This window comes from Anomalospiza imberbis, chromosome 3 (genome assembly GCF_031753505.1).
Source record: "Anomalospiza imberbis isolate Cuckoo-Finch-1a 21T00152 chromosome 3, ASM3175350v1, whole genome shotgun sequence".
NCBI classification, from domain to species: domain Eukaryota; kingdom Metazoa; phylum Chordata; class Aves; order Passeriformes; family Viduidae; genus Anomalospiza; species Anomalospiza imberbis.
Window position 1 is genome coordinate 64,999,853 of NC_089683.1, and position 26,903 is coordinate 65,026,755.

The window sequence follows — 26,903 nt, forward strand, 5'->3', positions numbered from 1 at the left end:
AATCAAATCATCAATCCTTTGGCACAACATAATACATTATTCTACTTTATTGTGCTACAAATTAAGTAGGAACATGATGGCTGTCTTGATCCATCTAAAATAGATTGATTTCACTAGGACTGTGGATTTTTTCCAGCATATTAATATGCTTAATAAGGAGATTCAATTTGTCTTGGTTTCTCAAATACTACATTATTTTCCCTTGTAACACCCCTAGAGCCATTTCCCTCCACCCTTTTCCAATAGTGAGAATCAATTATACTGCATCAGCTTGACAGCTGGCACTCAATATGTAACAAAGTTACAGAAAGAGTTATTCCAAATTACATTTAATATTTTCTATAAGGAGCAGAGTAATGACATGCATATAAAACAGTTCTGGTGAATGAATATCTTTGCACGAACTGCTGCCTGCTTGGGGTGGAAAACTGGCAACTGTACAAGAGTTTGCACCTCTTCTGTTTTTGCACTGAGACATTCATGCATCCATATGAAAATGGCATACATGTCTCCTCTTTATCTTTGCTCTGCAGTTATAGCAAATAAAACCAAAACTGAAGGAAGACGTGAGCTGGCAAGGGTAATAAAGTAATTCACCTCATATTTAGATGCTGACTTGATTTTAAAATACTTTTCCAACTTAGTATCAAGGTACCAATTAGCAAGGAACTGAGTAGAAAATTTTGTGTTCAAGATTGAGCTGTGGCTGATGTCTAAAGCATGAAAAACTCATTATTTCAAAGTCTAACTTTCTAATATGATCCTGAAAGGATGTTTCATTCTGGTTGCAGAAGTGAAAATTAAGAGCCTTACCTAAATGTATTTAAGACAAAAATGTTACAGGTCAATGGAAATATTCCTCTGAATTTCTTTGCTCCTAGTCTTTCTTGGGCAATGTGTAGACTAGTGGGGCAAGCCGAATGATAGCAAACATCAGAATGTGAACTTTGGCGGATACAAGAGTGATTTTACAATAAGGAAAAGCTATGGAGTCTCAGATTTAATATGGTGCTTTCCCATGGTAAATGGGTTGATCTGTATGATTTGACAAAGCTGGTAGAAATCTAAATGCATCTTCCAATAACTTTCTTGGCCGTTCTTTCAGCATTTCAAAGTTTGAAGAACGATGCTGTTTCTTGTATGTGCTGCACAACTCGGATGACTTTCAAATCTATTTCTGCACAGAACTTCATTGTAGAAGGTGGGTCACTGGTGTGATTTCAAAAAGCCATAGCCTCTGATGGGATAAGTGGTGTCTGCATGCGCAACAGGGAGTGACTGTTTCAGAACTGTGGTGAAAGTTGATCTGAGCATCCTCTGATCGGTGTCTTTTGTGTGAAAGCTTAATACATAGCACCCTATGTACCTTAATACACTGGAGATCCGATGTATGGAGGGTCAAAAACCGAGCTCAGGCAAACATTAAAAACAAATACAATTATAAATATAATTATTTTTTACACACACCTTCCTGGGATTAGTTTTGTAATACTTATCGTATTACGGCTTACTAAAAGTGTGTGCCCCTAGTTCAACGATGCATCCTAAATGTTAGAAGGACTTTTTGACATGGGAACATTTGGAGTAACAACAAAGTCTGGTCAAGATTTCTCTGTAACTGTAAATTCATTTTTATTTACAATTAAAAACAAGCACACTTGATTTCCCTTACGTTAGCATATGTTTGCATAAGAAAGATTGTACCTGTGTCCCTGCAGGAAATTTGGCAAAGGTTTGTTGCACAAAATTAGGGGTGTCTCAGTTTCTCTAAGCTGTGTTTCTGCTCCATAAGCTTAAGGCTGTGGTGTTGAATTGATCCTGGAAGCATTATCAAAGGAACTTTCGCATCTTTTTGTGCTAAAATGGCTGCAAATTTGCCTAAAAGTACTGCAGTACTCTTTGAGTATTTATGACTGGAGCCATCTCACAGCCCAATCTCTCTTTTGTTCTTTCATCCATTCCAGTTTTTGTATGTTCTTTTACCATGTTCATTCCCCTTCACATCTGAGCTCTTCTTAAGCGATAAGGAAGCAATACCTTAGCATGACATGGTTTTTGTACTTGCCTTCTTCCAAAAGGGTAGAAGTCATTTATAATAGTATTTTTTAAATGAAAGGTTAAGAAATAGACATCCTTTTCATTCAAGGAAAAGAATTCCTACACTACAAAAGCTCTTCCAAATGTAGCAAAACTTCCCAGCTCTTCTCATGATGCTTCAGTGCTTTCAATGGACATTAAAAAATAGTGGTATAGGATGAGAATTTCAACTGAGCTGTAGATTTTGAAATACTAATTCCATTAATAATTTCAGATATCATGGATTTTTTTGCACATGTAAAAAGAGCAGAAAAACTTCAGATTTTGATGGCTAAATCACCATGTAAACAAAACTTTTCTTCTGACAAGCAAACTTGTACACTAAATTTATACTTACTGTATAAATTATACTCATATACATATTATTATTACATAATATGTAGTCATATAAAATAATAATTACTGTACTTAAGTCCTCTCTTGGTCCCTTCATTACTTTGTTCCCATACCATCTCAAGTTACTGTCTCAAGTGTGTGCTTTTTTTCCTCTCCTTTTTTTTGGTACAGATTTTTTGACATGGTGAACAGTATCACTGAAGAAATGGGGAAGACTACAGAGGAAGGGGAATGTGATGGAGACTCTCTAGAGGTATTTATACTTTTTTTTTTCTCCCAACATACAAAATTATGGGCTTCTAGTCTAGCACTTCACGGAAGTAAATTATTCATTCCTTTTCCAGGGATTAGTGAAGTTAATTAGTGAAGTTACTGTTTACCCAGTGTTCTCACCTGGAGTTTTATCTGAACACACACACATAGTTGGCTAGGGAGTACTGGGCTATTGGGTGCAGTGCAGCTCTTAAAATGTTTAAGCCTTCTTTGAGGTAGCAGGGAGCAGAATAGAATACATAAGCTCCTGTCCTATCACATGAAAATCTGGTGTCTTGAAGCTCTAGAGACATCCATAACTAACTGAGAGAGTCAGTTCTGTGTAATGAATACAAACAGCCCTCTGTCCCAGTTATGATGTTGGCATTTTATAACACATTTTATAACATTCTCTCTCTGAAATTGGAGATTGAACAAAGGGAAACCACTGGGGTGACTTGTGGCAGAGAAAAAGAGCCTCTCTTGAGAACCTTAGGGTGCCTGATTGTTTATTTTAGCAAAAAGAAAAGCTGTGGGTGACTTGATTACAGTGGATAAAGATACAGTGCTATTTTTGCAGGAAAAATAGCAATGTGCTAATGATCTCTTTAATCTGTTGAATAAAAATGTAATTTAATAATGACAACAAAAAATTGAATTAAGAGGCATGACTACCATGACAATAATTCATTGTTGAAACAAACTACTAAAAGAAGTAGCGGATTCTTTCTTTTACTAAAAAGATAGCTGTCTTTATATGGAAGAAAATAAAAAATAATTTAACTAGGCCTAAGCTATTTGGTTTAGCACAGGAGTGAGCTTGTGAAATTCTGTGTCTATGTTACACAAGAGGACACATCGGTAATCTCTCTAACAAATGTTTTTGGGCTGGCCTTAGACTCTTTGAAATTCAAACTCAGCCGAAACCACGCTTAATGCTCCGCAGTGCTGACTAACCTCCACTGGCACAGTCTGCTGGCAGACCTGCCAGTGTCAGAACTGAGGCCGTGCTGGTTTTGGAAGCCGTGGGGAGGTCAGGAGAGCCCCTGGGAGGAATGAAGCGTGTCCTGCCTTGCTCCCTGCGCCCGAGCAGGAGCCGGGCTCTCCGTCTGGCGCAGAGTGAGTGCCCTCTGTTGTCGGCTCTGGTCGTACGGCTCCTGCTCGCAGAGCTGCGGGAGCTGCTCTCTGAGACACGAGGTGGAACTGCACCGCCTGGGTACAGCCCAGCTCGGCTTAACGCCCTTCCCTGAAAAGGCTGCCTCCGGAGCCGCTGGGGAAACATCGGTGTGTCTGCACAGTATCCCAGTCGTCATCCTACAGTGGTTTTTCTTCGTCCTCTGTGTTCTGCAGAAAGCTACTAGCATCTTAGGTGCCTTAGTTATGATCACAGGGTCAGAATAAATGCTATCCTTCTGTTCCTTTTCATGTCGTTGTCGTTTGCTCTGCAGTACGATTATGAGTATGACGAGAATGGTGAGCGAGTCATTCTGGGAAAAGGAACGTACGGCATTGTGTACGCAGGACGAGATCTGAGCAATCAAGTCAGAATTGCTATTAAAGAAATCCCGGAGAGAGACAGCAGGTATAGTAACTCTGGCTAATTCCAAATTTTGGGCATTGCACAATTTCATCATTAATGTGTTCAATCAATTTGCTGATCAAGGAGTGCCTCTTCTCCAAAGCTGGCAATAAATTAACCTGTCTGTGGTATTTAGTGGTGTCCCCTATCTTTGTAATTAGATGTTTCCAGGTTGTGGAGTAGATGAGTAGATTGTGATCACAATTGAGAATTTTCATGTTTGCTGAGTTTGGAACTAGTGTTTTTTCTTTTAAACAAAACAAAACCAAACAAAAAAATCTGCTGATGTGCAGAATATTACTTCATACACCTGGTGATGAGCCCTATCTACTTAGACATACTCAGGCATGTCCTTATAAAAGACCTATTGAAATTCATTATTTGTGCAGTCCTTTAAAATTCTGGGCCTGAATTGTTGATAAAGCCATTTTTCTATCTTGTTTTTGCACCATTTCTTTTGGTGCAAGCCTCATAACATTAGAATAAATCATGTGGAATAATCTCTTTGTTAATTTTTTTTAATGTCGAGTGTCCCTACGTATGTGTAACCCTCTCTTCTGTATAAAGGTTTACATGTAAGAACCAGGGCACTTAATGTCCTTAGTATTTGTGTATCTGAAGACTTCCAGTCTTCATAGTCTTATGCTATTTTGTATACACAAATTTTCACAAATATTGTGATAAAAGTGATATGAAATCTAAAGAGTTTTCAAGTGAAATTAACTGTATTAAACTGTCAAGCTTAGCTCAGTTTCATTTTCATGGGTCTGTCATGTGGGCTTTCCTTTTGTTATTCTGTTGTGACTTGTTTTTTTCCTTTGATGTTTAAAAATTAACGCTTCTTAATCTTTTGGAACACATTTATAGATTGGCAGGTCAAATGGATATGTGGTCTAATAATTTTTCCAATCTCATAATCTTTTAAAGATACTACCTCTTAGATTATGAAGAGAGGAATCCTTCCATCCTCTATATTGTTATTCCAAATTGAACTTCAATATATGTTACGATTTCCCAGAAAGTATAGCCTTATTACATAAAACAATCTGTTGACTCAAAATAGTTGCAAGTTTTGTGTATGTTAGAAGAAATTTGCTTGTAATAACTGGGATTAATAGAAAGATAGCCTAAATACAGCAGTAACTACTTCAAAGGAAAAAAAAAATCCAGATTTTTCTTCTCCAATACACATTTTAAAAGAATTTTCAACAGAAAAGATTCAGGTTCAGTGTGCAAAGCATACCACAAAAAGAGATTATTAGGAAGCTGTTAGTCTTTCATCTAAATGTTTAGAGGCTTACCGAAAGAATTTCAAGTATCATTCTTTTATAGCAAAGTAAGAACAATTTCTTAATTTATTTCTGGTTAATTGTAACCTGGTCTTTTCACACTTTGAAAGAAGTCTATAGAAAGAAAACAATCTCTGAAGTTAATTTGTATTATTTTATAAGTAAGAATTACCACTTTTTGAATTTGTCAAAAATATTTAAGTTCTGAGTCAGGCAGGGCTGGAAATTAAAATATTTCTATGCAAAAAGCAGTGAGTCTTCAATTTTGCTATATGTTAAATAAAAGCCATTGAATAATTTACTTATCAGGAAATGTTAGACTACAGAGACACATTCTCCATTCCAACAAAGAGGAAATCGGGAAGAAAAGCCAGGACAGCTGCTTGAAGCAACAAGCATCTCCTGGAAAACTCAGATACAAAAAAAAAGCCTACAAAGGGTGGAAGCAAGGACATGTAGCCTGGGAGGAATACAGAGAAATTGGATATTGTCTGAGCAGCCAGGTAGCAGGTTAGGAAAGCTAAAGTACCTAACAGAACTAAATCTGGCCAGGGATGTCAATGGCATCATGAAAACCTTCTGTAAGCACATGGTGATAAAAGGAAGGCTAGGAAAAATGTGGACCTTCTCCAGGAAGAAACAGGAGGCCTGGTTATCCAGGACATTAGAAGGCTGAGTCTTCAACAATCGCTCCAGCCACACCACCCAAGTCACAGGAGGCAAAGGCAGGGATTGGGAGAATCAAAAACCACTCATTGTAGAAGATCAGGTTTGAGGCCATCTGAGGAGCCTGAACATACACAAGTCCATGGGGCCTGAAGAGTTGCATCCATGGGTTCCCACTGACTGGAAAAGGGAAATAAACCCCTCATTTTAAAAAAGGTAATAAGGAAGACCCAGGGAACTTAATAAAGATTTTGCCTCTAGGCTTATTGTGATCATGAAATAGGTCCTTTTTAAAACTGCTAAGGCACATGGAAAAATAATGAGGTGATTGGTGACAACAGACATGGCAACACTAAGGGCAAATCATGCCTAACAAATTTGGTGGCCTTCTGTTACAGCAGTGGCAGATAAGGGAAGAGTGATTGACAAGGCCAGCTTGGATAAAGCCTTGAGCAACTTGGTCTAGTGGGAGATATCCTTGCCCATGTCAGGAGGGTTGGAGCTTTAAAGTCTCTCCCTATCTCCAACCTTTCTATGATGATGATGATGAAGAATTTTTGTTCATACAATTTAAAGTCTTCTAGTGATTAAGTTCTAAAACGCAAAATGCTTAATCCTAGGGAAAAATTTTCTTATGGCTTTACTTTATTTACAAAATTATTTTGTTGCTCAAGTCTCAACTGTGCTGTTTAAAAGTGCAGGAAGACGAATTATAATGGTCTTGCTGCTGCTGCTTAGAATTAGTATCTCATTAGCAGAACTCAGGAATACAATCTTTGATTTTGCATTCCTGTATGACTAACAATGTTGTCAGAATCTTTATAATCATTTGGAGAGGTAAGAGTGTCAGAGTGGATCTTACACATCAGCACAGCACATCAGCTGCTGAGCTCTAGTGGTGTTCAACACTGGAGACACATCCTGACTCTGGAAACTTTCTTGCCAAAAAGGCTTTTGAAAAGCTTATCTCTAAAAAATACTTTGCCTTGGACTAAATTGAGTTTGGTGAAATTGTTTAGATCTGTTCTTCTAAATATCTCTCCATTAATGATTTCTGTTTTCTTATTCTGATACCCCATCTAGCCTTCAGCAAAGGCTTCTACTTTAAAATTTAAATGGTGATTCATTCTCGTTATTGAAGTGTTTTTATTTATATACTAGCTTTATTGTTTGCTAGTTCACTTTGCCACCAATATGAATCCAACCACTTTCACAACTGTTTATTCTCTTGCAGTTAGAGTGGAGTTTATTCTTCAGAAATTTTTTTACTGCGCTCTATGTACGTTTGTAACATTTTGTGTGTATGAATACACAATATTATATCTATTTTGTATATGTTATTTGTATTTACATATGATCACATAATATTGTGATATGTGCTGGTCACAACTAGTGTTGTTAAACTCATTTAACAAATACTCATTTTCAATGTAAGCTTTCTTCACTGAGATGAAGAATAAACTGCTTCTTTGCTTTCCAGGTACTCCCAACCTCTGCATGAAGAAATAGCTTTGCATAAGCATCTCAAACATAAGAACATTGTCCAGTATTTAGGTTCTCTTAGTGAGAATGGCTTCATCAAAATATTCATGGAACAGGTGCCAGGTGGTAAGTTTTGGGGGAAGACTGGTTTGTTGGTTGGTAGGTTTGTTTGGTTTTTTAGCATTTTAAAAGTTTAAAAACATATAATAGGGTCATGAGACATATTTCATACAGGTGTAATACTCTAGAGCATCTCTTTCTGAAATTAATAGAGAAAACTGTGTCTTCAAACTGCTTGAGTAGTTAGCTATGGCATGCTATTGATAAATCTCAGGTCATTACTATAGCAGGTGAGCTCCTTTTACCTACAGATCAGTGATGGACTGACCTTGGCTGGATCCCAGGTGCCCACCAAAGCTACTCTGTCACTCTGTTCCTCAGCTGGATAGGGGAGAGAAAATGCAACACAAGGCTCATGGGTCATGCTAAGGACAGGGAAAGATCACTCATCTTTGCCTTCACAGGCAAAATGGACTTGACTTGGGGAGACTAATTTAATTCATTGTCAACCCAATCAGAGTAGGGTAATGAGAAATAAAGCCAAATCTTAGGAACACGTTCCCCCTACCCCTCCCTTTTTTCTGGGCTTAGATTCACTTAGCATTTTCTCTCCCTTCTCCTACCTGTGGTGCAGGGGAATGGGGAAAGTGGTCAGTTCATCGAAATTGTCACACCTTCCTCCTCAAGGGGAGGACTCCTCACTTCCTTACTCTGCTCCAGCACGGATGGGATCCCTTCCAAGAGAGACTGTCCTCCATGAACTTCTCCAATGGGACTCTTTCCCATGGGCTTCAGTTCTTCGCAAACTGCCCAGGAGATACTGAGGCTCTCTCTTAATTGCACAGGCCAGGGGTAATGCAAGAAAGCATTTGACTGGAAAGTACTTTGGTTATAGATGAGATTCCTACACCTGGATTGGGATTGATGCTTGTTGTTACTTTGTTCCTTTGGGGGAGAAACCAGAATTTAATTGGATTTTTATTCTCACTTTTTGCTCTCCAAAATTACAGGCAGTCTTTCTGCTCTTCTACGATCAAAATGGGGACCATTAAAAAATAATGAGCAGACAATTGGCTTCTACACCAAGCAGATTCTTGAAGGATTAAAATACCTCCACGATAATCAAATAGTGCACCGAGACATAAAGGTAAGGATTTGCAGAGAATTAAGCCTGATAGTATTAGGTAACTGCATAGCCATTTATTTGTCCTGTAATTTAAAAAAAAAAAATTCTGAAAACTCTCTGCTATTCTGAACCATGGGTTAGGTAGGTGAACCATTGTTTATTTCTATTTGCACCAACAAAATATCTTGGATTTTTTTTTATTTTAGGAAAATTCACATATAGTAACCTAATACGTGTTAAAGTAGATACTCCTTTTTCTGTTTTCCAAGACATGACTGAGCTTCCATAAAATCTGATCTAAGTGGAGAAGATTATGGATGGTATAATTAGCAAGTTCTTTTCCAAGGAGATTGCAGATGAAAAAGTGCTTGGCTTGTTTTTTTAAAAAAGCCTTTTTTCCTCTTTTGGTATTCTTTAACTGAACTCCTTCTTGTAAGAGGGGAAATTCACTTTGAGATGACAGTTTTGTTAATGGATTGCATAAGGCAGGAACAGTATTGATTTCTCTTTCATCTCCTCTCTTAAGAAGTCACTTACTTAGTAAAGAGTGCATTGTAGAAACAGGTTATGCAGAAAGTCTTAGATGAAGGGTCTGAAGAGAAAAATAATTGCTCTGCATGTTCTTTTCCTCAGGGTGATAACGTGCTTATCAACACATACAGTGGAGTGTTAAAGATTTCGGACTTTGGAACTTCAAAGAGACTTGCAGGAATCAATCCTTGTACTGAAACCTTCACTGGTATGTTCCCAGAGGAGATTTTTCTTATCCTCACTCGAACTGTGTATGTAGGGTCAGAATCCACAGATGCTGAACTTTCACTGACTTCAAATCAGTATAAAAGGTTACTGGAAGAATAACTTTCGGATATATAATCTTAAGCTACATGCTGTACTTGTACGCACTGTTCAAAGAAAGTGCTGTTTTGGATGTTCCACTTGTGAATCAAAGTCCTCTACAACAAAAGAGCTGTGTCTCTCATGTGCTTTATTTGAGTCTGTCTCTTTTGTGTGTGTGGCTTTTTCATCTTGCTGATATTTTTCTTTCATTATTGGCTTGGACATCCTGACTTCATCTCCAGAATCGTGTATCTACAGAACCTGTCATTTAGTTGCTCCTCCTTCTGTTTGATAATTTGATTTGGGTGTTAAATCATGCAGTGGCACTGCATTAAATAGTTACGTAAAATGAGAAGTGACTGTTATTTTAATTCCATCCTTTGCTCTTCCATTGCTTCTGCAAAAGGAACAGAATGCAGGATGATGTGTCAGATTGATTCCCTTACTTCAGAAGAAAATGTTCATCTCACCTACTATTTTAGGTTAAGATTTCAGGTTTCTCTTCCTTTTCCTCCTGAGTACAATTCAGAGTGTTTTCCCCTATTTTAATCTTAAGATATAAAAAAATAAATGAAAGCTGTCTCTGATCCTAAGCTCATAGAAGCATTTAGTAGTTGTCATTGACATTAAAAAGTGATCTCCAGATCAGTATATGATACCAAATGCTTTTAGCACAAGTAATATCTTGAGTAATATTTAGAGTTTTATATGAAATGCACAGGGAAATGTTTGAATTTTGAATAATAAAAGTGGATTTTTTAACTCTTCTGATATTGCTCACTCCTCAGTCATTTTGTTTGTCTTTTAGCTATCTATTTGCAGCATTATTACACCTAAGTAAACAAAAAAGAGTATGTTTTAAACAGGTACCCTCCAGTATATGGCACCAGAGATCATAGACAAAGGGCCACGTGGCTATGGGAAGGCTGCAGACATCTGGTCTTTGGGATGCACAATCATTGAGATGGCTACAGGGAAACCCCCATTTTATGAACTGGGGGAACCACAAGCAGCCATGTTTAAGGTCAGATATCTTCTTTGTACAGCTCAGAGTTGTATTTCTAAACATAGGAAATCTAATGACTGTTTTGGAGAATCAGAGGTTGCAAGAAAGGGAGATAAAGGAAGTGCTTGGATTCTGAGGATGTTAAGAACAATAATCTGATTCAGCTGTGTATTTTTGAATAGATTAGTAGAGAGATAGCAGCTATTCAGCAGCCTAGGTGTTTAAGAAAAAAACAACATCAAACTGACAAAAAGAAATGTTTTTCTACTTTGTGAAGAGCCTCTACTTGCAATTGGGGGGGGGGGTTAAATGTAGTTGTTTTTGCAGCTTATGTAACAGTTTGGATTTTTTTCTCTGAATTAATAAACTAGTTGTATAAAGTTAATATTAAAACCTGAGAATGATATACCACTTCTACTATCTAAACAGTTTTTTGATGTTGTTTAGTGTTTGGGGGAAGAACAGTTCAGGCCACTGTTTCTCCCTTTATTTGTCTCAGGTGGGGATGTTTAAAATACACCCAGAAATTCCTGAATCCATGTCTGCAGAAGCCAAGGCTTTCATACTGCGTTGCTTTGAACCAGATCCTGATAAACGAGCTTTTGCTCATGAGCTACTGATAGATGAATTCTTGAAGGTTTCAAGCAAGAAAAGAAAGTCTCCTTCAAAGCTCTCAGGTAAGCATTGCTAAATTCAGTCTGGAAGTTTCCTCTTGCCCATGGTACTGTTTCCTGCAACTGCTGATTTAGTCTTTAAGATTAACATAGCGGATCTCCATCCCACGTGAATACTCAGTTGTGGCCTTCTCTACCAGCAGCTTAATGCCGTTGTAGCAGAATGCTGTTATCATGTTGCCACAGAAGTCAATTTATATAAATATTTCTAGTATTTTTTAAAAGTCTGTGATTTTGTGCAGCTTTTATGGTTGTTTGATTTTTCTTTCATTTTTTCCCTCTTTTTTAATTTGCATAGGTTTTCATTGAAAGAATATTTATGGAGAGTATATTTTGTGTAAGGTTACAATATGCTATTAAATCTCAGTGGAGTTTTCTACATAAGCAAACTTAATCTTTGTCCCATAGCAAATGTGCATACACTGCATTATTTTTGTTTCATGAAATTTCATTTCAGGAAATGTTCATTTCCTGTAGTGTTCTAAATTATGGAAAGTAGCAAAGGAGTTTTGAGAGCTGTAATAACATATTCTATTGTGTGTGGAAATATACTTAGGAAAATATCTTCTGTATATTTTTAGCATGATACTTAAAGAAAGAAAAATATCAGGTAAAGGAGATGATAGTCGATGATCACTTTTAATGTGGTTTCCACCCCCTCAGAATAAAATTAAATTTCAATAAATTACACTTTTAGAGACTGCAGTCAGGAGAATTGAGATAGTCCATAAAAATGGGAAGTTACCCTTTAGACTATGCTTATTTTCTCAGTTAATTTCAGTACATTTAACTTTCTTTTTTTCTTTTCATTTTTTCACACAGTCCTTTCAGCTAACACAAATGGTGAGTTTTAACCTACTTCTCCATCAAAAACATAACTGTGTAGATACTCTAGTTATCATTATCTTGTTATAATGTGTCAACACTAAAAAGATGGAAAGAGAAATGGTCACAATTGTGAAAATAAGTGACCTTTCTTTGTTAGGAACATTTAATTCATTGTGCGTATCTGAAATATTGTTTTTAATCCTACCAGACTGTGGCTTAATTGTCCAGGCAGGTGGGTGATACAGGCTTGTAGGGGTGTGCTGTCATTTATGAGGACATTTGGTGGAAACCAATGGCTGTTTTATAGTAGCTACAGAGCCAAGGTATGTGGAGGATGATAATACAGATTTTATTAGACTAAATTCTATAACTGACAAACCAGAATGCATTTGAGACCCCTTGTCAGACCAGAATACAGGATACTCATCTCTTTCAGGAAGTGAACTGGGAGAATGCGGGAGGGAACTGAACACACACATAGTTACCCTCATGCTGAATTGGTATCAAAGTACATTTTGAAATGTGCACATGTGAAACAGATATGAGTAGTTTCCTGCAGTGGTAATGTGTGCTCTGGATTTAAAACTAAAAGATCTGACTTAACTGCATGTCTATTATTATTAGTCAATGATTATGAATTAATTAACCTTGTACAAAGTAATCTGATGAAGAAATGTATCTTATATATGTTATAGTATATATACTTCTAAATAGTATATATATAAATCTATATTTATATATATATTTATATGCACCCATAAAATTAAGATCTCAGAAGGTGCTTGGACAATTTACCCTATAGAAACATTTTCATTCTGCTGGAAGTCATGATAGGAGATGCATGCTCACTTCAGTGTTGAAGTTCTATGAGTGAACTCACAAGAAGCCCAGCATTTCCATCTTTCAGGAATAAAAACACCTGAAAGATAACTCTATTCCAGATGAAAAAGCTTTAGGAGTTTTTTGACAATTTTTCTCTAATATTTTGTGTTGGTGTGTGGGGAAGGCCGGAGTTTTTCTGTCTCTTCTGAAAAAAATAATCTTCACTTCAAAACTCTGATGGTATTATTAAATTCTAATTTCTGAATATTCCTATACAAATAGAGTATCTTCGGAGCATATCCTTACCTGTCCCTGTTCTGGTGGAAGATACAAGTAGCAGCAGTGAATATGGTTCTGTCTCACCTGATACAGAATTAAAAATTGATCCATTCTCTTTCAAAACAAGAGCCAAATCCTGTGGAGAAAAAGATGGGAAGGGAATCCGGTCCCTTTTTCTGAGGTAAAGAGCTACCTGACAGTAAATTAGGAATGTGTGTATTGGGATGGTTTTTGTAATGTTTCTTTTCACTGTGTCTTTCATTCAGCATCCCAGATGAACATTTTGAGGATCACAGTGCACCTCCTTCACCTGAGGAGAAGGATTCTGGGTTTTTCATGCTGAAGAAGGACAGTGAAAGGAGAGCTACCCTCCACAGAATATTAACTGAGGACCAAGAGCAGGTAGTGAGGAACCTGATGGAAGCTTTGACTCAGGTAATTTCAGAGGGCAGTAAGAATTTTATAGAATTCTAAGACTTCTCTGCACTTACCTGGAACTCTTGAAATTAAACATAGTAAAGCAATTAGAAATGAAGTTTGATTAAACTAGAAAGCATACACCATGTAAGCTTTCATGGTTACTGTTTTTTTTGGGCTATTAAAAACAGGCTTTGAAATTGTTCATGATGCATTACATATGCCTTTTCTGTTTGTAATTACTATGACTATAGCTGGTATTACTACTGGCAAGACAACAGAAAAGCATGTTTTCATAATACTCTATTTTGCCAGTGCTTTTCAAATTTGAGTAACTGAGTCAGGCCTACTCATATAAGGTAGATAATCTCCAGGAGTGGATTATCTTGACCCCCTTTTAAAGCTCTATGTTCGGACTGACTGGTTTGACAGAGGGATGTTTAGGTCATTTGGCCTGCTCTGGCCTTATGTTAGGCTATTGTGTAGAAAAAAATGGGGCTGATGGATGCACCATTGCCTTCTAGCCAACAGCTATAACAGGAGAAAGAGGGGGCTAGGGAGAAAACAAATTGCAGCTATTCTTCTGTGCAGTCAGGAGCAAGTTGAGGGAAGATGTAGTAATTGTGAGAGCTACAGCAAACAACAAAATAATTGCAGAATGACCTTTTGGCACTCTTTTGTGGGGATGATTCATTATGATGATGTATCAGTTCAGGAGACACTGAAGAAATACCAGATCATGATCACACTGCTAAGTGTTGCAACACTGTAATCGGATGACAGGATATTGTGTTCTTGTTTGCATGTGTGTTAGTAGTTAATTGATTCACTTTGTTCTCAAGGCAAAGTATTACTGGTCTAAAACATTTGTATTAAGCATGACAATTCATCTTCTAAAGACACTAGTGTTTAGAAGGATGCAAACCAATATGATTATTATGCATGTACTACAGTTACTGCAATTGGAAATGGGTGCCATGCAAACAAAAACAGCTTCTAACTCTTGGGAGGGGGGTGAGAGTAACCCACAGTTATCCTGGTAACTACAGAAAATGTTAAAAGATAAGGCAGTGAGAAAAACATTTGTGATCTGTGCTTTGTGAGAGCGTTGCTCTAACAGACACAATTTTTGCGTGTGTATGCAAGTAATAATCAGTGATTGTGAGAGGCTGAAACTCAATCACAAATCCCAGAGAGTGTGCTCAGTGTTTCATGCCTTTCTCAGCTCGGGCTGGAACAACCTGAGAGAGAAGCAGAGACACAGAATTTTAAAGTCAATGGGTTCAAAGCTCATGTTCATGTGACTGGCTGCCCTTCGAAAGGATGCTGAGCTCTGACTCCCAAAGACTATTTTCTCCCTTGAGAAATGCAAGAAATTACTAATAGAACAAGCCTGGCTTGCTTGTTAGGCCTCATCAGGGTTTAGGATTTCATAGAGTTTTTCTCTTCACAAACACTTTCCACAAGAAAGGTTTCAGCAAAGTCATTGGGTTTCAGGGCTAGGGGAGGAGAATGCCCCTCACAAAATGGGTCACTATTTCTAATTAGCAAGCCATACTGCTCCTCCTGTCCCCATAGTGCCTTGGTGGACTTGGATCTTCTAGTCCAGGGCTACAGTGCACATTTACCTATCTGCCTTAATAGCTTTTTAATTATTTACCTGAAAAGAAGATTGGCTACTGCAGAACAGTGAGAGATCCAGTCCTGCATAGAAAATCATCAGGTGAATTCTTCAAAGCAGATCAAGGTCAGAGGCTAGGATCTTTTGTCTCAGGTGGATGTTTTAGTCAGTGGTATCTTTGACTTCTCTAGTTTAGCTTTTTTTAAAGCTTCTTTTTCAGTAAAATTATATTTGTTTCATCCTGATCAGAATTAATTGACTACAGTTAAAAGCTCAGTGTTACTGGCAAACAAGAGTTCTTGGTGTCTGGCCAGCCCATAACATTCATGGCATAAAACTGGGAACTGCGTAGAACCAAACACCATATGTCCTTCTTTTGCAGAAATCAATGTTAGATATCCTTAGTCTATGTAAATATTTACTTTAATTCCTTCAGAATAAGCATCTAATACTTCATGTTGAACTACAACTCTGGCTTAATTTAAGATCTGGCTTTGAAATTCGCATTTAGTTGGCATAACTACTTATAAGAGCAAATACAGTGCTCTGCTTCCTAGTTACTCTAGGCTGATTATTCTGATGAATGCTTTTGAGCTTTGCTCCTTTGGTAGCTCATGCAAAAACACAAAAGCTTTTAAAAATAGGCAAATGAATATTTATACTAGAAAGGTGAGATCTTTGTAGACTCACTTTAAGAACAGCTAAGTGTAGAAGTTCTGTATTAAGGGAAATTAGGAAATTACATAAGAAACAACCAGTCCTTTGTGAGCCTCCTGCATAACTTTGACTAATCTCTTCTTATAAATGCTGCTGTAGGACTTTACACATTGTCTCTGAGAGGCACCCAGAAATTAGAAGCACTGCAAAGTATGTGTGTGTTTGCAATTATGAGTAATTTGTAGTATCCAGTGCACAGTACATTTATTCATATCTTTATTCATTGCTACAAAGACACATACACACTACAGTGCGCACACATTCTTCAGCAACTGGTGGAAAATGAAGTCAACTACTTGTTCAATGAGTTCCTACCTGAGTTACCAGGGAGCTCAGCCCCAGAGCTCTGTGCTGCTGCAGTTATGCTGCCACCAGCACCTGACCTGCAGCTGCACCTTTCCCTTAATCATAGCAGCAGAGTTTCTGAAAACCCCTATTGCCAACTGATATTATTGACTGAAGTATTTCTGGATGTATATTTCAAAAGATGACTATCAAAACTATTTCTTTTCCTCTATTTTCTGCCAGGGAGCTGAAGAACCCAAGCTAAAATGGGAACATATCACAACACTTGTTTCCAGCCTCAGAGAGTTTGTACGGTCCACTGATCGCAAAATCATCGCAACCACACTTTCAAAATTGAAGCTGGAGTTGGACTTTGACAGCCATGGTATCAGTCAAGTGCAGCTTGTGCTGTTTGGTTTTCAAGATGCTGTGAGTTGTCATTTTTACTAAGAAATTTGTGCACCTAAACTGAAAATAACTAAACAAATCAGGACCAAAGAGAACTTGTTTAGCTTCCACCCAGAGCTGCTGAAACAATATTTGAGGGCTTTGAAACTCCAATGGCAAAATCTGAACCCACATCAGTGACTTGGTTTGGTTGCCTTGTGATCCTTTGGCAGGACACAGACCCTGAACACTACTGAGATCTTGCTGATTAAATATATAGAAAGTTCAGAATAATTGTGTGAATATTGTGTCATAATAGTAAGGCAGGAAAGCCTTCTTTTAAAATCTCATTTTTGAAGGTTTTCTGGGTACTAAGACTAACAATGAATGTCAGGTTTATCCTACACAAATGTAGATCTCTTCAACTTCTCTTATATGTATTGTGCCCCATAGTAGTCTGTCTACCTTGTAATACTGTATAGAATTTTTATTTTAGTATTTTTGATTAGCAACAGATTTCTGCCAAACTAGAAATTTTTATTTCCATTTATAATAAGCAGAATAGGGAGGAATTAAAATTGTTATTTTTCTACTGATAATATATGCAAGATTTATCATCTCCTACACTGAGCAACCAAACACATGCTTGGGTAGTCTTTAAATAGCTAGTTTACAAACAGCAAATGTTTTCCTAAGGAATGTATTTAAGTGTTGGTTCACAAGCAGTTAGGCTTAATGATTAAGATGAATAATGAACATGGGAGGGTGCAGCTGTGCTGAGTATCACTTGTCCAGACTGAAGTCATGTAGTAAAAATTAAATGACAATTCAGGTAGGTATTTGAGGTGGATGAGTCTTCTAGAATTCACACCTGGGGCACTCAGACAAGTAGAAGAGCTGTCAGGAAGGATGGCATAGCATGTAAACTGTTGCATAGACTACACTAACAAGAATTAGATGCTTTTATTTAAAAAAAAGTGTTAAATGAATCTGGGAAAGAGATCTTTCTACAAATCAAAAGTTTTCTCTTTGATTCTTTTGAATATACTTTCAGCTCTCTCTATTAACCTCATATTAATATTCTTTTGATACTGGAAGAGAGAAAACAAGCATATAAGGTCAAGAAAACAGTGGAGGGTGTAATAATACAAATATTTGTATTGGTGTTCTGACAGAGATGTTGCTGGGCATCAGTTGTTTGGTAGTAATTGCCTGGGTTGTATTGTTATCAGTAAAAAATTTATTTTCTGTTAACTTCATAATTACAAGTTGCTGTTTTTTAACTGATAAATGTCTCTTTCATTACTATCTGTTATTTAAGTAAACCCACAGAACGTTAAAACTTTGCTTTATATGTGTGCAATCTTAATTCTTTTGGCCATACAATAGATTTCTATAGTACTACACTGAAATCCAGGACAGTATCAAGACCTCAGATGCTGCAGAGACTGAGGTACTGCTAAAAGTGAGGGAAAGTAGTTCACTTGCTCTTGGTACTTAATAAGGTGATCTTAGGTTACAGTGTTTAATAATCACAACATCCTCATCAGACCAACCAAGAAAAATTTTGTGATGTAATTAAATAACTAAATCACACTACTATGGATGGTTGAGATCTTGACAAAGTTAGATTGTGTTTCTTCAGTTCTCAGTAAAGCTAGACTTAGCTAAACATGTCACTGTCTCGGTAGCAGTCAGTTTGGTAAGGTGCAAAGTGCTCGCACAGGGGAGTTATGCTGCCTCAGAGGGCAGTGGGCAAGCCTTTGGGGCTGCTGCTGTCCAGGTGTCAGGCCCAGGGCAGGCTCCCCTGGCACTGCTGACAGCTCTCTGAACCCAAACACAGTGTCCAAGTGCCATCTCGTGGCCACTGGCAATAGAATTGAGCAGACATAGATACTGCTGCGCCGGGTTGACCCTGGCTGGCAGGTAGAGGAAAGCCCCTACCCAGTCACTCATTCACTCCCTCCCAACAGGAGGAGGGAGAGAATTGGAAGGACTAAAAGTGAGAAAATTTGTGGGTCAAAATAAAGATTGTCAAATAAGTGAAAGGGGGAAAAAAGTTCCTAAGTGTTGCAAAAACAGTCAGTCACCAACAGCAGACTGTGCCCAGCCAATCCCTGAGCAACAGCTCCTTTGGAAAAAGCAGCCTCCCATTTATTGCTGAGCATGACCTTATACAGATGGGAATATTTCCTAGGTCAGCTGTGCCAGCTGTGCCAGCCATATGCCCCTCCAGCCTTTAGTCCACCCACAGCCCCCTTGCTGCTGGGGCAGTGTAAGAAACGGAGGCATCCCTGACAGCACGTAAGCTTAGCTCAGCAGGAGCTCAAACAAGTGTGTGTTATCAAGGCTGTTTTAGTCACAGTCTGAAACATAGCACCATGTGGACTGCTGTGAAAGAAATTAACTCCATCCCAACCAAAGCCAGTGCAGGTATCTGTATAAATTACTGCATTACTGAATACTCTTGCTTTTTAGCAGTGAAAATAGTAGGATTAATAACTTTCACATACCCTCTGAAGGCACCATTTGTGTAACTTCAGTCATTTTTTAGAGAAAGGTTATCACAATATGAAGAAATTGAACTAATCCCTTTTATAGGAAGAGTGAAGTATCTTTTTGCCACTTTTTTCATAATCAATAGTTGCTCCTTTTTTTATAAAGCTGTAACCTGATAATTTTGTAAATATAGCTATATTTGTTGCTTCCTGCAACTGTTTAAGTTCTGCTTCTGCTTTGTTGCTTTGGATTGCTTCTGTGCCTGGAAAACAGCACTGAATCTTGTGCTATTGCTGCTTACTGTTGGCTAGGCATTTCCGTGTCATTTAGGAGCTGGAAAACAGTTCCATGAGGTAGAGAAGTTTGTGCAACTGACATGGAGCATCCATAGAGGTATCTGAGAACACGGCCAAAAGCAGTTTGTAAGCAGGCCTGTAGGCAATTAGGAGCAGCCCAGTGTAGAAAACTATTGGATTGTACAAAGTAAGCAGTAGAAGAAAAGAGAAAATGGTACAGCACACAAATGAAGTTCCCTAATTGTTTAAACTAACATTAATTAACTAGTTTCAGAATTAAGTAGGAGCAGCATTTCATTAGTTCTTTGATATTTCCTACAATTGTACTTTAAAATAGACAAGTAGTGCTCAGAGCAAGCAGTAAAAGTGATGCCAAAAAAAAGTAACAAGATTAATTAGCTTCAGCTACAAGCTTTTCATACCATAGTCCTTGTTATTTGCCTTGCTTGAATTCTTTTTAAGTTTCCTTCCACAGCCATGAAGGTTAAGTATCATAGCCATCAACAGTCACCTAACACAGGAACCAGTACTTAATGAAAAATGCAACATATTGCATGACTTATAATAAAATTGATAAAGTCGATAATGTTGCTATCAAGAAATAATTGTAATCATCTGCTTGGATACCACATCTAGAAGTTTAAACACTTTATATGACATATATTCTCATGTTAAGTTGTGGGGTATGTAATATCTGAACTGAATTTTCTCTCACTAGGTCAATAAAGTTCTCCGAAATCATAATATTAAGCCACATTGGATGTTTGCACTGGACAGCATAATCAGAAAAGCTGTGCAGACTGCTATTACAATTCTGGTCCCAGGTGAGTCATTCTTGATACTCAGCAAATGTTTATCAGCTGATCTTTTTAAACATGCTTTAGAGTTGTGATTATGATGCTTCACTTAAGATTTTGAAACCAGCAGTGGCCTTTTTCCTGTTCACTGTCTGTTTTGCAATTCAGAAACTAATCTGTGTATTGTTCAAGCTATGTTGGAAAGCACCTTTCCAGAATGTGTAATCTAAATTATTCTGCAACACAGTGAGTAGTAATAGGTTAAGGTGATCTGGAACCTAATTTTTTGAGGTGCAAAATTTTGCCTATTGCTTATGGTCAGAAGCTATCTTAAAAAACTCCAAAAAAAACAACAAACTCAAAAAACCCGAACAACCCCAAACCCTTGGTTTGAAACTTGCCAAAACCAAACAAACAGGTCTGCAGTGCCTGCAGTTTGTACATTGTATTTTAAATGTGGAATTAGAATGTATGACTTCACCGAGGGAAGGAATTTGTTTAGATGAAACTGTAGCCCATTCTGTTACTTCTCTACCTATTTCCAAATTTAGTTTTCCTGCTTCTTCTTAACTTCTAATGCTGGAATTAATGGTGATATTTTCAAATATGTAATGTAATGCTTTAAGTCGGAATACTTACATTCCTGTTTCCTGCAGTGGGTTGAGTCTTAAATTATCAATAAGGGGATCTGAAAATTACATTGAGAGTTACAGCTATTCCTATTCTCCTTATTTTCCATATCCCTAGCACAAATGACAAGATATAAACAGACTTTCTGTGTTACTTTCAAGTCACAAAGAAACTCCTCTGTGTTCTGATTAGAATGCTGAACACCTCTTACAGGCATGTACTTCATTGTGTAACAGGAGTAACTGTAGAATTCCTTCTTAGTAGACTGTTCTTCCCCATACATCCCCGTGTCAGCATTAATTGTAGGTGGTCAAGCTTAAACAAAAGCCTCTGTGCCTCAGTAGTTTTCAGGCACTGATCATCTGCTGCTTCCCTACTTCTGATTGTTTTCCCTTGCCTTTGTTTTGCTCTTTTTTATTTTTTTTTTCTTATGATGTGGAGATTTATCACTGCCCTTAACACTTGTAAAAGTTATGGGATGTTTAAGGAATGTACAAAGCCAATTTTATGCTGGCTGGTGCTGAACAATGGCAAAGAACTTCTGTATCCCGCTAATAAGAACAGAAGTTCAAAGCAAATTCAGAAATATTTGCCTAGCAGTATTTGGGTAACTGCTATATAATAAATCTGCTATCCCGAATTTAGGGGAAGCACAGCTCAGTTGATCTTATTATGTTCAGCCTTGAAAAAGGTATCTGGTATTGAAATGAAGAGGTGAAATAGATCAAGGAACAAATGTTTCTTTTGTAAAGAAGCGAAACATACTTGTTAGTTTAGTTATTCAGCAGAAAGGGCATAAAGCAAGTGGGATTCAGGAAAAAAAATATATTTTGATGAGAAGACTAGAGGGATTTCTTAGCAGTAAGGAGCTACAATTGAAGGAAGGAAGAAAGATTTATATGAAATAGTTAGAATTATGAAACAGATGTTGTGAACAATAATAGGTTGTGTAGGAGTGTCAGATCTTGTGTACATATCTCGCATACCTGGTAGGCTCTGGTAAGTAGTTTAAACAGGGAACAACAGAAACCAGGGTATAGCTTTGTGTTCATAGTTTTGTGGATGTGCATCATTACAAAATAGGCAGTCTTCCCTCTCAAGCAGAAGGGAAGTGTGCTTTTAATTGTTGGGAGAGGGGTCTTTATGTAATTTCCTCTCTATGTTTGGGTGCATTTTTTTGGTGAACATGGTATTCTTATAAGGATTGAGTGCTAAATATGCCAGAACAGCAACAGCAGGAATACCTAGATAGAAAAGAAATAATGGTTATTTATTTAATAAAATGTTTCAAGTCAGACACATAAGAAAATACAAACTACTGAGAATAGAATGAAGCAAAAGAAACTCTGCTGTACATGATACTTCAGTACAATTTGACATTAAGTGGTAGACAAATCTGGAATCATATTCATACAGATGTTTGTTTTTTACAGCTCTTGAACCTTCAATAGTCAGAATAATAATCTGCATAAACAAGGGTGCTGTTATGTTTTGAGTGATCTTAAACCCCTAGAAAATATTTGTTGTCCTGTTATAGAAATTTCAGGTCCGTTGTAACCAAAGCTATAGGATGATCTGGAATTAATCACTTGGGTCTGCTTTTGTTTTAATATTTAACTAATGTTTAACATCTTTGGTGGTTTTTCTTTTGCTTCTATTTTAATAGAATTAAGGCCACATTTTAGCCTTGCATCTGAAAGTGATACGGCCGATCAAGATGATATAGAAGTTGAAGATCAAGATGAACAGCCTCAGAATCAAACCATCCAGCAGCCTTGCATTGTCTTGGAAGATGCAGTAGCTACCTCAGGTGTAAGCACACTCAGCTCTACGGTGTCTCATGACTCCCAGGCTGCTCACAGATCACTGAGTGTCCAGCTGGGCAGGCTAAAATTAGAGACAAACAGGTAAGTCTGGACATCAGGAGACAGGGACACTAGCCTGCTTACAGCAGTATGCATTGGTTAGCTTTCAAAATATATATAAGCTGCAATACCAATGACAGTGCCAAAATTCCATTGCAGTGTAGGTTATTCCTTTTAATGATGATCCTTGTTTAGCTGTGATTGATCACTTACACAGTTTTATGAATTTCAACAAAACCATAGTGATGCAAGTTAAGGTCAGACTTGATTTCAGGTGCCCTTTCAGGGAAGGTCTGTAAAAAACTGACTTGCTGCCAAACTTCTGCTTTTTCTCTCTTTGGTGTGCTCTGTATGGCTGATAAATGGTGTTATGTTTTGTTTCCATTAAGGCAGAACTTGCTGTTCTTTTCTATAGCTATTCTCAGCAAGTGAACTCAAGCTAACAGCCAGCCACACAGAAACTCCACAAGGAAACTGCTTCAGATTTGTTTTGTGCACATAAGTCACTGCAAACAGGATCTGTGCTTACCAGCAACCACTACCTATTTATTAAACAGAGGAAGATGGGGAAAATAGGTGTTTTGCTTAAAAAAAGAAATGAGGCAGAAATTTAGATACTGTGTTCTTTTCAGAAATATGTCTTGCACTTTGTGCAAATGAAAAGTGGTTCTTTAAGGTTTTGTTATTCTTTAAAGAAATGTCAGAGAAAAAGTCAAATCCAAATGATCTTCTATATATTTTGTTTGAATTTCATTAAAATATACCAAATAGTCTGATATACCAAAAAGTAGATATTTGCTTCTGCAGCATGTGATTTATGACACTGGATTTCCTACTGACCTCAGTAGATTTTGAATGTGGCCTTCAAAGAAAGAGAACATGTCTTCAATAAGACAGTTGTTATGCTGGTAGAACATTCTTTGAAGCTGTAGTTTCATTTGAAATTAAAATGTTAAATTACACTTTATTTTTACATGTGTCTGAGAAGGTTGCCAGAAATAGAGTAATTAATTAGACTGTACTGCATTTAATAAAATATCCGTATTTTAGGGTCCTTATGTCACAGTTAATTTTTTTACTTGTGACCACTGAGAAATATTTTGATTGTCTTATTGTTATACCTAAAGAAATACATAAATATTTCAGATTGACTCACTTTACTTCACAAGCTTATGGTGGGGAATAGCCTCCAAAATGATCAGCTTGTAGAGTTACTTCTTTGCTAACACTTTGCTTCTGTAAATTTCTCAAATGCAAAGCCTTTGGCCAAATATTCGCATCCAGTCATTCATGCAGAGATTTTGAATAAATAATAGAGAAAAAAATGTTTAAATATTTATGAAAGCTTTATTGTCATAAGCAGCAAGCAGTTATCAGGAGAAAATAATGGATTATTTTATTGGCCTTGAAGGCCTTTTTCAACCAGAATAGATAGACTAGGAATAAGTTAACTGAAAGGTGACTTGTCTGGACGGAATATCAGTTTGCACTGAGAATAACCAAGCTGTGGGGTTGTGTAGATGCTCCAAGCAGCTCTGTTCCCGTGCAGAGTGGACTTGTTAAGGTTTGTTATCTCAGGTGTGGAAGCACTCAAGTGAAAATATGTTTCTGGTAGGCCTGCATACAAGCTAAAAGTAGGGCTCAAAGTTTTTACAATGCAATCATGTGGAATTCAGTTTACCCCTGTGCAAAGGCAGGTAAGGGGCTTTTGTGGCACATTTTTTAATGAAATTCCTGTCTTTCAGAAAAAGGTTGCCGTGCTCAACTGGTATAAAATTTAAAAAAATTAATACATGAATAACTAAAAGGAAACATGCTGAAATGGAACAGTTATTGCATAGTTTTCAGACTGACAGAGGTTTCAAGAAAGGGATGAAGATGCTGCAGTCCTTTCAAGACAGAACTTCTGAAGGCTCAGGAGTCAATGATAGGGTTATGAGTCTGCTCTCCATGTCCAAATTTTGACCAAGTTCCTGATAACATATCATTCACAAATCCTGCATTTTACTAAACTGCTTTTCTAAAAGAACAAATTGCAGCAGTTTTACATACTAATTTTCCATTATATTCTGACTATTTTCATTTGTTCAGCTTAAATGGTGCTAGCCACTGAATCTCTCCAGGTTTCTCTCTGGGTTTGTGTTATGAAGGAGGTCAAACATGAGTTTCAATTTACTTCTGCTTGACATTCTCAGAAGCAATTGCTTAGGGGAGTAGGCAAGTGTTTTGCCTCCTCTTTTCTCACTCTTAATATAGCCTAGGAGGGCAGGCACAAAGTGCCTTATATGTGAGGAAGGAATACCCCTTGTGTAGTTGAGAATGTATTTTTCATATTTATGAAATGCAGCCATATGTTTTCACCACATTTTCATCACTGCTCTACCCTTTCCATACCTTTGAAAATTTCTGCTGGAGAGATATGAACTGGCATTTTTCCTTACAAAGGTTTGACCCTTAGTTTATGAACCACTTTGATATTTGTTCTCAGTTCCAGTTTTGTTTAAAACAGAGCACAGGCTGTAAAACTTTCACTGAAATTTTCTACCATACCACTTGTTTAGTGGGTGAACATATATGTGGAGGCTGGTGTATTTGGGTCTTCTGTAAGAATGTTTATATCTTGATATAGGTCATAATCAATATATAGTGAAAGAATATACCTTCAGTGAAAGCTGAATAAGTCTGTTCTTGCCTTTGTCAGGAATGTTTCCAGTTTAGGTATAGTAAGATCTTTCCTTTCCTGAAAATTTGAAGCTACTGAAGAAATGAGTGCTTTATTCTCATTATTTCATAGGTTATTGGAGGAGTTAGTTCAAAAGGAGAGAGAATTTCAAGTCCTCTTGCATCAGGCTATAGAAGAAAAAGACCAAGAGATCAGGAACCTACAACTCAGGTCACAGCCAATAGGTAAGTGACAAGAATTTTTAAAGAAAAGATTCATACTGGCTACAGATGAAAAAGTCTGCTAAATGTCTGTCCATTTTATTGAGCCAGCCTCAGAAAAGATGCTTTAATGTACTGCTTCTGGTAGGGTTTGCTCTGAAGTGAGAATGTACATTGTGGAAACAAATTACTGGATTTGTTAACCACAGTACAAGGAATGGTATGATTTAAATATTTTTGTTTGTGATTATATGGAAGAGTACAAGGCTCATATCCTACCGAATAAATATTTTTCCTGAAGAGGATAATCTAAAATGTTTAGATATATGTTCCTTGAATTACAGACTGTTTCCAATTGTTACAGTGAAAGTTCAAGAGGTGAGATGCAAATACACCTAATTGGTCAGATGCAAATACAACTTAAATGTTACTGAGGAAAGCTGAGTTTGCTGTGTCTGCCCTGAAGAAGGTGGAAGTGCTAATGCAGTTTGATATTTCTGTGTAATTTGCTTCTAAGTGCTGCTTCCCAAAAGCATCTGATCCTCAGTCTAAGACATTGCCTGTGCAGCAGCTGTATGAGTTACAATGAACAGTGCAGTTAATTGATGCAACAACCTTATTGTAGAAACAGTGACAGTGAAATTGATGTGCCTTGTACTAGCAAAGTCATTTGCAGAAGAGAGCAGAAAAATTTTGTGTTTGTCAATGTTCGCACTACTTTAACTGTACCCTTAACCAAACAGAGAAATTAATGTATAATTGTCTACAAATTATAATTAAGTGTGTTCTTTGGGAATTGACATTTATTTATGGGGATATTGGTATTCTAAGCTTGAAGGAAAAGCTCACTGAAGAGTGTGCTTGAGGAGTCAAAAATGACAAGAGGTTGCTTTGGCAACACAAAAACTTGTCTCAAATATGCTTGTTCCAGATATTCCTGGATTGTCTGTCCGTCATCGTCATTCCACTGGCACAGGGACCGAAGACCCTGATCTCATAAACTGGCTGAGAGTTCATGGAGCTGATGAGGCCACGATAGACAAGGTAGCAATGATCCTATTCATTGACTGGCACAGTTGCAATACTGTTTTGTGACTCAGTTTAAAAAAAAACAAAACAAACCTTTCTAATTACTTTAACACATTTTGAGAGAATAATTTGTTTTCAGAGGAT

The 26,903-nt window shown here is 37.3% G+C and overlaps 1 protein-coding gene across 1 annotated transcript in view; it reads left to right on the forward strand.

Annotated features, from left to right (window-relative positions):
- The window catches only part of MAP3K5 (mitogen-activated protein kinase kinase kinase 5), a 98,112-nt gene that overhangs the window by 68,967 nt on the left and 2,242 nt on the right, over positions 1-26,903 (forward strand). Inside the window, exons 13-28 of the mRNA XM_068184822.1 lie at positions 1,106-1,201; positions 2,605-2,686; positions 4,134-4,267; positions 7,700-7,827; positions 8,772-8,908; positions 9,521-9,626; positions 10,591-10,748; positions 11,230-11,407; positions 12,227-12,247; positions 13,337-13,514; positions 13,600-13,768; positions 16,617-16,802; positions 20,274-20,379; positions 22,649-22,889; positions 25,642-25,754; positions 26,662-26,774. Of these exons, the coding sequence (XP_068040923.1) occupies positions 1,106-1,201; positions 2,605-2,686; positions 4,134-4,267; positions 7,700-7,827; positions 8,772-8,908; positions 9,521-9,626; positions 10,591-10,748; positions 11,230-11,407; positions 12,227-12,247; positions 13,337-13,514; positions 13,600-13,768; positions 16,617-16,802; positions 20,274-20,379; positions 22,649-22,889; positions 25,642-25,754; positions 26,662-26,774 (2,146 nt within the window). The remainder of the gene's footprint in view (positions 1-1,105; positions 1,202-2,604; positions 2,687-4,133; positions 4,268-7,699; positions 7,828-8,771; positions 8,909-9,520; positions 9,627-10,590; positions 10,749-11,229; positions 11,408-12,226; positions 12,248-13,336; positions 13,515-13,599; positions 13,769-16,616; positions 16,803-20,273; positions 20,380-22,648; positions 22,890-25,641; positions 25,755-26,661; positions 26,775-26,903) is intronic.